Source organism: Condylostylus longicornis, unplaced genomic scaffold (genome assembly GCF_029603195.1).
Source record: "Condylostylus longicornis isolate FDR11 unplaced genomic scaffold, ASM2960319v2 ptg000031l, whole genome shotgun sequence".
In the NCBI taxonomy this organism is placed as follows: domain Eukaryota; kingdom Metazoa; phylum Arthropoda; class Insecta; order Diptera; family Dolichopodidae; genus Condylostylus; species Condylostylus longicornis.
In genome coordinates this window covers 1,606,102-1,618,182 of record NW_026578000.1, presented here as the reverse complement: position 1 = coordinate 1,618,182, position 12,081 = coordinate 1,606,102, and the positions used below count along the sequence as shown (strand labels likewise).

Below are 12,081 nucleotides of genomic sequence, written 5' to 3'. Positions count from 1 at the left end.
AATATTTTTTTTTTATAAAATTGATTTGAATTAAAATTTAGATAATTTTTAATTATAATTTTTGGCCCTAAATTTTGAATTATACTTTCTATTGTTCGCTAAACTGTAATTAATATAAATTAATATTGATGCAAATACATTCACATATACTTTTTTGGTTACAATATTTAATTATGAGTTTCTTTTTTTAATATGTTACAATTTCCCTTTTTTTTATTAATTACATTATTTTTATAATATACAAAAACTTTTTAATATACAATGTGTCAAGTTATATAAAAGAATTAAAATTAATTACATACATATGTACTTATTTATGTGCTTTTTACTTGATGACTTAATATTTCTTTTTAATTAAAAAAAAAAACAAATCACGTGATCAATTTTTTGTCAGAAGATTAAAAGTACATTAAAATTTTTCGATACAAATTTCTGAATTTTGTTTTGAATGTTGAAAAAGAATTAAACTTAGTTTGAAAAGAGGCTAATTATGTTTAAAAATTTATTTTGATCAAAATCATAATTTCAAAAAACTCTTTAACTTTTCACAATAGTAATATTACACCAATTTGCTCATCAATAATTTGCATGTGCAATCATCCGGTAAATAAAATGGAAATATCAATATTACATGACTGTCAAATTTTTGACAAATTGAAAAGTATGAATCGCTTTTGAATCTACTTTTGAATTTTAAGGATTATTTAATTAAATATTTTTGCTTTTATATGGCGAATCAAGTACTTGACTTGAAATTTCAATCTGCGTATATGCAATTGACTTTCAACTTTTGAAAATTCCATGTCAAGTAGCGTTTATATTAGGTCGAAATCCGGTTAAAGTCGGCTTTAAGCTGCCTACAAAAGCAGTATATGACAGCTTAATTTTTGTATTAATTGCAGATAATTTCCTGCTTAGGGTTTCTAATAACGAAACCGCATTCCGCAGCTTTATGTAATAAAGTTTCTGACAAAAAATTTTAATAAACAAATTTAGGCCAAGCTGTTTGCTATCTTTTTTCTTTTTCGTTTTTTTGTTAATTTTTTTTTTCAAAAGTTCATTCAATTAATTACATACATACATACATAATGAATATTTAATTTGACATATAAAACATGTCAAAAATGACCGATTTGAAAAATTTATTTTTACATTTATAATTCAAAACATTTTTAAATCTAAATTTTTTTTGATTGATTTTCATTTCTATTATTAATTAGTTAATTTAATTTCAAAAAAATGTTTTTAAAATTTCATTTTATCAATTCCATAAATATTTAAATTTAAAATGTAATAAGCAAAAAAAATCGATAACTTTTACGTCCTTAATCTTACTAACATTTTAAAATTAATGTTTTTCGCTATTCTCAATAATAATCCATACGTGGTGCTCTCAATGCTGTATGTAATGTTAATGTTACACCACGATTAATACTAACAGCTGGATAAAAAACACCATATAAGTCACGAAAAGCTACAGATCCTTGAGGCATTTCATTAACCAGAAAACTTAACGTATGACGTTCTAAATCTAGTAGAACACCTACCGTACTACCTGTTGTGATGCCACCTTCAACACGACGTTCATGTACGGAATTATGTTGAAACCAAGAACGTTGACGATCAATATACATTGCAAAGGATTTTTCATCTTTACCTAAATTTATAAAAAGAAACAAAATAGAAGGAAAACGAATTTAAATTTGAATTCCGAAAACAAAAATGATAAAGTATAAAATGGTTTTTATATTTTTCTTTTTGATTTAAAATTTAATTCATTTCAACTTTACCTAACATTTTATTTCTATTGACATCAATTCTAGCTACACCAAATGCTGGATCTGTATCAGCAATATAATTATCAATTGTAAATTCCCAATAATGTATACCACGACTGAAGCCAACCGAACCTAATGCAACACGATGTTCCCATCCTTCAACAGAAACCGTTGAATTATTTTTTGAAAAAACTAAACCAGAACCAGGACCACCACTTAATACGGGATCGAAAGTGAACCAAGCAACTATAAATATTAACAATAAATTGAATATTATAGTAAATATATCAAGGCGATAAAATGCAAGATACTAAAATCTTAAACTGAATTATTTTTTGGTAAAATATGTTCTAAAATTTACATAAGATTTTGCAACATGGAATTTATTTCTATATTTTTAATGTTCGTATATAACGTATTACAGAAGAACAAATAAAATTAAGATGTCAAATTCAAAAAGTTCTATTTAATGCATTCCGGAAATTGAAATATCAAGAAAAATGCAAGGATATGAAAAATAAGAGAAATTTAACTGCAGTAAAAAAAATATTTTCACAATATTTTTTGTATATTCATGCATTCATTCTGTGTTTCTATTCACATAACATTAGAAAAGTGCAGACAGAAAAGAAAAATCTTTTTTTATCCTTAAAGTTTTGAAATATATTTTATTGTTATATGTTAATACCGATTTCTTAATATGTTTACTCGTTCATATACAAAAATTTTTGAACATTGAATAATTTAATAATATATAAACTAAAAATTCCGGGATGTAAATATTAAAGAAATTAGAATATTGGAACCACTCACCTTCTGCCGTTTGTAATCCAATTAAATCAGAATAATCTCCTTCACCACTACTATTAAAAGCCTTTACACGAGCATTATACATAGAATTAAAATGTAAACCGTCAACCGTACAAATTGTTTCTTTGCCACAATAAACTTCCTGTTGTATAAGAAATATAGAAAATTTAAAACAAATTATTTTTGAAATTCAATTATATACAAATATATACTAATTTTATTCATGTTACTCTTACAGAATTGAGTTAGACATGCTTATATTCAAAATTAATTTACCCGAAATTCACCACCATTTCCGTCATCCAATTCTAATACATATCCGGTAACAAATGAATGATTTGGTGCTTGCCATGCAACCGTTACAGAATTATTTTCAGCTGAACAATCTTCTGGTATAATTGCTGGCGCCAGAGGAGCTATAAACATAAATACAATATTGATGGAATAATAATTAAGTAATTGAAATTTTATATTAAGAAAATATTCAGGAATATTTGTTTTTTTTTAAGATTAGCAGAATATTTTGGGAATAGCTGGGGTTATCAACTATTCAATAAATTTGTATTAAAGTATATACTTATAGTATGGAGATTTAAAAGAAAAAAAATATTCAAATATCTCACCTGTAGGTGCTCTTTCATCTCCTTCCTTAATAGCTGTTTTGTTAAAGCAATAAAAAGAAATTTGAGAAACAAGAAGAATTTTTAGAAAAGAACATTTTTATTTTTTGTGTTCGGGTATATTAAATTAAAATTAAAGTATGAATAACTCAAAACTTAAAATTGAATTTGTTACAGAAATTGGAACAAATAAAATTTGAACTTTTTCTCAGGTTTAAGGAAATGAAAAAAATATATAAAAAAAATAATAAAATTTTTAGGTAGGTAATGAACATAAGATTTTTGTGTTAGTTTTAAAAACTATTTATACACACATATTACAAAATATACACATAATTGAATTTTTTGGAAAATTTATAGTTTATTATTTTATAAGTGGATAGAATAGACCAAAGTTAGACGTATTTATAAAGTAATTTTAGATTGGATGTATAAATTTAAAAAGTTTAGTGCATGAAATTATGTTATAATAAATTCAGGAAATAATTCAAAAGTTAGATTTTAATCAAATATAAAATTATTCCGACATCATTGTCGGAATAATTTTATATTTAATTAAAAATTTATTAAATATAGCAAAATACGGTCAGCAAACGTTCTCTTTAATAATAATAATACTCTGAATAAGATTATTGTCTCAAAATTCATAGTAATTATGGAGGTAACACGAAAAGATAATCTAAAAGAGAACGTGTCTTAATAATCATATGATCGAAATAGCAAGGACCATAATATCAACCCGAAATAGTCTAAAAGCTGCATTAGTTTGTTACGACTTTGTATGTGATTTCAATATTGAAAACAACAGACATTGCATGTGATAAAATTTTAAAGAAATATATGAATTTAGAAATTGAGCCCGAAAATAAAAATTTTAGGTATTAGAACCATATACATGTGAAAGAATGATAAGGAAATTATTTTGAGTAAAAATTTTCAGTAAAAATTTTATTTCTTTTGAACGAAACTAATTTAAAATCAAATTAAAATAACAATAACGAGAAATAAAACACAAATATAATGGGAAAGGAAGAGAAAATTAACTTTCTAATAAATCACAATATACAAATAAATTGACTTACGTTTCATTTGTATAAAATTAAGATTATCTATTGCTCTAATTAATGCTGCATCATCTAATGTTAAATCAACGATAGGTGAAACTCTTGGCGCTGCTGTTGTAACTTCTTGATGCCATGTCATATCTGTATTTGCAACTCTATTAATAAGCATTGATCCTACCTATTATAGTTAAGAAAAATTTATTTTTTCATTAATACACAAAATTTTAAAGCAAATTTTACTGACTTTTTTTTAAAGAGAAACTACACTTACTTGTAAAAATGCTGCATTATCAGTCTCTTTTAAAGCTTCAATACAAAATTGAATAAGACCCGTTGTTTGTTGCAATTTCCCCGTACAACTTGATTGCTGTTCCTGAAAGTTTAATTATATAAGAATAAATTATTAAATGTTAATAGTACTTTTTCTGTTAATGCATTTTCCATAACTATAATAAGTAAATTTGGTAATAAATTTCAAATTTTTTCAAATTAAAAAAAAATTTAATTGAAAAATACCTTTAATATTCTAATTTTTGTATCTCTATCCATACGAATTGAATCTAATAAATAATCTTGTCTATCTTGTAATGCTTGTAGTAAAGCTTCACATTGAGCTGTTACTAATCTTTCGAATTCGATACATGCTTCCTGGAATTTAATTTTAAAAAATTATGTAAGATTAAATTCATATGTAAACTGATTTTTTTAAAAATATTATAAATTGCTAAATTGAAAATATTATGTTTAGTTAAGTTTTTTCATTACGTCCGTGTAATATTAAGAAAAAAGCCTTTTCGAGTACTCCGAAACGAAATCTTAGTGCATCTAATAATAATCGTCAGTCTTTAGAAACTTATATTTACTTCCACAGAACATTAATTTACTTTGGTTTCCTGAACCTTTAAGAAAAATCAACAAATTTTATTGAGAAACATGAAAAAGTTCTGTAAGAACTTTAAATTTAATTTAGAGTATAAGTTGGTATACCAATTTGGGTAAACCCAAAAAATCAATCAATTAAATCGACCAATTAAAGTTGTCGTTTTTCAGCTATTTCAAAGCAGAGAAAATTACAGATAAAGTAATTATTATAACATACTTAAATAAATATATACATTGCTTTAAATATATATGCATGTGCTTTATGTATCGTCGTGATTTATTTTAATACTGTCGAATATAAAAATTATTCATTCTTATTCACTATGGCATTTATTTATTTTAAGCAATCTTTCTATATATTTTTTTATTGTTTTGAACTCTGAAATTGTAAAGAAGTTTCATTTGCTGAAAAAGTTTTAAATTTTAACTGATGTTTTACCGTTATATTCATAAATGTATATACACATACAAAAAAGGAAATATTTAAAAATATATAAATAGAATAAAACTTAAAAAAAAAAAAGAATATTGTTCAATTCATCAACAAAAGAGAGTAAAAAAAAAATTAAATGAGAAACCAAAATAAAAATAAAAAGAAAAAAAATTGAATTGAAGAATGCCGTCGTCGACTCCAACGATAATTTAGTTTTTTTGTTGTATTTGTAAAAAGATGAAAGTCATCATCAACGTAACCAACAAAAATACCCGTATTTTAAAAGCAATAAAATATTGCAATAAATAATAAAATGGAAAGAAAAAAACTTGCATTTCAAAGGAACAAAACAAACTTTTCCATAGGTTTTTTTTACATTTTATTTTGTTTTTGAATGCTCCCTCTGTCAACATTAACCTAAAAGATAAAAAAAAAATATTAAATTTCGAGGACTACAAGAACATAAATTGTAATGAATATTTTCCGGCTAAGTAAAGTAAAGAAAAAATCCTAAAAAGTTTTCTATTTTTTGTCTTGAATAAATTTTTATTGCATGTGACAATTTGTTTTGGTTCTAAAGGATATACATACATGGATACATTTTTTAAAATAACGTGACAATTCGGATTTTTCTTTTATGATTCAGATATCTTAAAACATGGAACTTACAGAAATCTACGCCATTATGTAGTTAAATTTTTCATTAAAAAAAGAATTATTTTACATAACTATAAACTTAAATAGACTTTAAGCTGATACAATTCCAAACCGTAGTTAGTTTACAAAAAGAGCACATCATTTAGGAAAAAAGCGAAAAAGCTATAAGAGAAAAGTTCAAAATTTTTAAAAGAAACAATTTTCCACGATTGATTACACATCCAGGTTCTTTATTGGATGTCTTCAGTTGCCATATTAATTATTTTTTTACTTAAAGACATGCTTTTGTCCTAAGATTTTGAATTTATTTAACCCAGCATTTACACATACAAGTTACTTGCATGCAAGTTTGTATAATATTAATTGTCAATTAGTTGTTCGAAATGTCAAATTACTTGCTATTATGACGTAGGCGTTTAGCAAGTTAATTTTTGAAAATGTCTTTGAGAAGAAAACAACTAGCAATATATATAATTGTTTATAAATTTTAGAAACCATAAGTTTGCTAAGTTTAATTTTTTCAAAACAAAATTCAAAAATTTTAAATTAAAAAAAAAAAAATCAAAACAACAAATTTTTTTTTGTGAATTTCTCAATATGTCAAATTACTTGCTCAAATTACTGGCAGCAAAATTTTCTTGCAAGTTGAACTGCAAGTAAACAAGCAAGTAGAAATATTTCAATGTGTTAGTAAAATTTTTGTATGTATTGCAACTTTCTTGCAAGTAACTTGTACGTGTAAATGCTGGGTAAGGTCCGTAATTGGAACGCAACTATAATTGAATATCAGAATAAATCAAAAGTTACAACTACCGTAAAAATTCGAAAACTGTACAGGCCATCTATTTATTTGTTTCAGATGTTGTATATTATATTCACAGTTTAAGTAACTTGTAAGTAGTTGAAGTTTGTAAATGGTACACAGCCAGAATAATGAAAATTTGTATATACATACGTATGTCGCAAAATGTCAAAATTTCTTATGTCAAAAGTGTAATCTTTCCATTTATAATAACTTAATCTCAAACTTCATTTTTCCAATCATTTGTGAACAATAAGCAAATTAATAAAATCTTAGTTTTAAATGCTTAAGTATAACTACCAGATACGGGAGGATATTTCCGTCAAATATAAAAAAAAAAGTAAAACATTTAAACTCATAAAAATTAAAGATATACGTGACTGTTTACGGGATTATACTTTTAAAATGAATGTACTTATTTTGGATTATTACAATTATTATTTTTTTTTTTATTTTATTGATGGCAATTTATTATAATAATAAATGAAATATAACTTTTACCGTCACTTTGTCGCTCATTCCTTTTAATCGTTGAATAAATTCTGTAGTTGAGCGTGCTTTCTCTGACAATTGTTGTAGATTATGTGACAGCTCCGTCTGAAAAATAAGAAAATAAAATATTTTAGTTTCATAAAGACCACAAAGTTGTTTTTGTTTTTTGTAAATTTTTTTTTACAATTCAAGAAGTTTGAGTCAATAGAAAACATTAAAAAACGTTGAACAAACAACGAAAAAAAAAACAATAAAAAAATAAACAATGCACTTTTTTTCTTTTCTATTTTTATTCTTTTTTTTATATTGTAATTGTTTTCAAGAAAACAAATTGCATAAAAAAAATATGCAATTTTATTTTTTTCATTTTTTTTTGTTTACGTAAAATACACATACAAATAAACTTGAATATGAGAAAGAATTTACAATAAATATATTTAAAAGGATATCAGTAATAATGTTAGTTTTCTCGGTTTTTTTTTATATAATTCAAAGGATAATAAAAAAATAACAATCGCAATATATTTGATTAAATTCGCTTCGAAAATTGTATTTTTGTTTTTTCATTTAATAAAAAAAAATCAATCGAGAAATTAAAAATTTTGACAGTGCCTGTAACAGAATTTTATGCCGGAAATTTATGAAATGTCAAACATACGTTAAATTCCATAAGTTTTTTATAAAAATGGAACTTATTAAGTATTTTATAAATTAAATTCGTTCTTAAATCGTTGTTAAAATTTCAATTTTATTATAAGTTGTATTTTTGAAAGTTATAAATTTTTTAACAGTCGAATAATGCGCATAATTGCATTAAAGTAATTCATCGTTATATTTTGCTTAAACTTATTACATAATCTTTTAAAGCGTTTATTTAAATTGATTACAATATGCTTTTCACTAAAGTGTCATTTTCTCTAAAATTTCTTTGTCTGTCAGTAATTGTCAAATAATTGTCATTATTTTGGTTTAATTTAATCATTGTTTTATTTTCCTTCAAGAAATATAAAAGAATATGACATAATAAAACGTAGTGTGTTAACCTGTTTCGAAAAAAAAATAACACAATCCGATTGTGAAGGGCATTCATAAAGTTATTAATCTTGATTCATTGTATTCACTTTGTATACGTACTACGTAATTACTTCAGGCCATAACCTCAATTCAAAAATTAAAATGATCTGTCTTTGTATTGAGTACGGTTTAGTTATACATTTATGCAATATTATACTTTTCATGAAATATTAATTAATTACTTCGTTTTTTTTTTGCATATCTGTAACATTATTACTTTCTTTTTTGTATAAAACAAATGCATATTAACTGTAGTTCACATTTATAAATTCGTATTCGATATACCCAAACCCAACGTTCCAGAACAAAAGAACTTATTCCTTCAGGCCATTTACACAAATGAAAGCATTTTAATTTTCATCTTTCATTCGGGGTTGTAGGCGTTACGAATTGAATTTTGACAACATATTTTATCCTCTTACGGAAATTTTTATAAACTCGGAATCAATTACTTTAAAATTTTGTGCAAGTCATTTGATTTTGTAGCTTCTTTTTTTTTCAAATAAGCTTTTTATTTTCTAGCTAGGAGGGATAGAAATGCATGCAGAATATTTTATTAAAGGATTTTGTGAAATAAGAAGTGAAAAAACGGAATTTTATTTGCAAATGTTTTTTTTTTTTGAATTTCAAATTGAACATAATAGGCTATTATTGAGTTGTTTTCATTAAGTATATGGAATTTATTAGATACCTGCTTATATGCCATATTATGGCACATAAAGTCTGGAAGCAAAAAAGAAAAAAACAAAAATACATACATATGCTCATACCTTACAATTTCATAAAAGGAAAAAATTTCAGTGGAATTTTGGGGAAATTACGTAAATCAAACTTCTGTACATTAATTTTACCATGAATTCTAGGAATTATTAGCCAATCCGTAAAAATACTTTTATTGTGCAGCAAAGTTTAATGAAAGTTTTTACCTGGAAAATTTTTGATTATTTGGAAAATCGATTAATTTTTGGACATCAAAGAGGAAATTATTTAATTTGAAAGACTTTTATCTATTTACATTTTTTAAATCTCTGTTATTGGTAAGTACCTACATAAAAAATTAAATACGTAAATATTCTATTTTGGTTTAGTCTTTTGTTCCCAAATTATAAATCTTTATATTATAGGATTTGGCAGTATTCTAAAAATTTTTTTAATCATGGACCATGGTAGTTTTTGAAACAGAAAACTTTTCCACACTTTTAAAAGTATCATGGCTTACAACAGGTAAGCACTCTTTACTGGTTGAATTTACAGTAGTGATTTAAAAATTAGGCCGAATGTGATCTTTGATTAAGTTAAGATGATCTGTCCTGCAAAAATGTAGACCGCACTCTTTAGTGGACTTTCAATGATATATGATAGAGTTGCAAATTTGATTGACTGTTAAAAAATATTATTCGGAATATTGTGATTGGAGGCTAATAAACTCACATTTCTAGTCTATTCACACGAAAATTGTATGAGTTGTTAGAGTTTGGTGAAAGAAGATCACGGTCCTTTTTAAAAAAAAAACTTAAAATTATTGTATGAAAATTCTTCTATTTAAAATAAGTATTAAAAAAAATTAAAAAATTATTAATGTAATAGGGCGTGGGAGGTTACTTCCTTCGGTCAGAACTATAAGCTAAGGTGTCACTTTTACTAATTTGGGCTGACTATGAAGAACTTGCTTAAATTTGGCTATTAGAATGATGAAATGGCTGAGAATATTTACCGCTACTGCATCGTTTTGGGTCAGACGGTAGAGAGCTTTGTGGAGAATGTAACGATGTACCAATCATTGAATTTGAGAGATAGATTAAAGTCATCAAGGGCTTCTCAAATGAGGGGATTAACAAAGTTCGGGGTTGATCGAAATAAGTATTGATAATTTTTTTCGAAAAATAACAAAGCACGAAACAACCTAAATATTTCGAATCTTTTCCATATATTTTGTTTCAATATTTTAATTTTCAAATATTTCAGACAAAAATAGGAAATCATTTCGAAACATAAAGTTGTAAAAAAAGCTACCGTTAATATTAATGATTCTTGTTTTTTCCTCTTAAATGTATTTGATGAATCAATCCATAAATATTTAATATTGCGTATACATATGTATAGTTATATGTACACGTAATTTATTTATTTTTGAACATTATACAGATGAAAACACATGAAAACAAAAACGAGTTAAACCGAAATAAAATTTTGCGGTATATTAGGTCGTGATTGCGTACCTGTTTATCAGTATTCTCTCTGATATAATGATTTTCAACATAACCCAATTAAAATGAGAAATTGTTGAAAATTAAAAAAGAAAAAAAAAACAATAAACAAGAAAAAAATAATCTAAATAATCCTTTCGTAAGAACTAGCAATATGATATCAGTATTATACGAGAACACTCCATGTGCTTTTCAACTTTTTAGAAAATTATTCATGCGTGTACACTGACTGAAGAAAACAAGCAATGAAAGAATATTTAAAGCTCATGATCTGGCTTTTCGTATAATAAAATTTATTTTAGGTATGTAATACACGTTACGAATAATTGTTAACTTGCTTATCAAACATTGTAAAACCATAAGTTTTTTATATAATTGTACGCGAATATTATACACATATGTGTTTAAGTAGGTTATATAATGTATTACAGGCAATGTCTATAAAAGAAGAAGAAAAATTCAACGAATTTAAAATTTTTGCTAAAAGATTTAATATTAATATTTCATTTTTTCTTTATTTTTATGCATACGCTGCATCTAAAAGTGATGACATAAGATCCGGATAAGCAACAACGTGTTATCAAGACTCATGTTTCCTTGTCAGTTCTTCAGATCTTTCTCTTTACCGATCATTGACCTTATAGAAGTCGTAAAATTAACAGCTGAAAATTATCAACAACGGGTAGGACTTTGTGAGGGGGTAGCAAACATTCGATTTGCCAATGATATAATTTTTCAACATTATCCACCATAGGATTTTGAAGCTCTTTTGCTATCTAGTAAACATAAATTGGTCTTTAATATGTTGCTAATAAGAAATAATCCTACCCAATATATCCACTTTGCGTCCGGGAATTGCAAAAGAAAAATTTTTTCATTTAATTTGGGTTCTTTTAAATTTTAAAATTACATAAACATAAAAATAATAAATTTTCAAAAGTATTAAAGTTTCGATCAGTAAAAATATTGCGTTATTCAAAACCATTAAATGTTAAGGCGAAAGTATACAAATTTTTCGATACCATCTTTCTTTTATCAATTTTTTTTCTTCTCCTTTCCATAATACGTTTATACTTTCTTTTAGCGACCCATCTAACAACATTAAAAACTTTTTCTATTAATTTTTTGTCTTTTTTACTTTTTTTTAGGTATGTGCGTGTATATGTACATTTATTTTTTTATAATTTGATTCAATTTTCCATAAAGATGTGAAAATCCTTTCTAAAATTTATTGTCCAAAAATTCTCTTTGACAATTCAATA

At 24.9% G+C, this 12,081-nt stretch overlaps 1 protein-coding gene across 1 annotated transcript; it reads right to left on the bottom strand.

Annotated features, from left to right (window-relative positions):
- Positions 1–326: 326 nt before the first annotated feature.
- Positions 327–10,393, bottom strand: LOC129608375 (E3 ubiquitin-protein ligase TRIM9). Its single transcript, XM_055519858.1, has 10 exons — positions 10,327–10,393; positions 7,548–7,660; positions 4,789–4,920; positions 4,544–4,645; positions 4,291–4,450; positions 3,212–3,244; positions 2,865–3,004; positions 2,592–2,730; positions 1,791–2,024; positions 327–1,657 (listed from the first exon to the last, which is right to left on the bottom strand). The coding sequence occupies exons 1-10, from the start codon at positions 10,391–10,393 to the stop codon at positions 1,368–1,370; spliced, it is 1,410 nt and encodes a 469-aa protein (XP_055375833.1). The 3' UTR covers positions 327–1,367.
- Between the last annotated feature and the right edge of the window lie 1,688 nt (positions 10,394–12,081).

What these genes read in the sequence shown, in the direction of transcription:
- LOC129608375 (XM_055519858.1), bottom strand. Translation starts at nt 10,393, where the DNA reads ATGATTGGTACATCGTTACATTCTCCACAAAGCTCTCTACCGTCTGAC. An exon ending in TGGATTACAAACGGCAGAAG is followed by an intron (nt 2,025 to 2,591) that starts GTGAGTGGTTCC and finishes TAATATTTATAG; the next exon opens with TTGCTTGGTTCACTTTCGAT. An exon ending in CAATAGAAATAAAATGTTAG is followed by an intron (nt 1,658 to 1,790) that starts GTAAAGTTGAAA and finishes TTATAAATTTAG; the next exon opens with GTAAAGATGAAAAATCCTTT.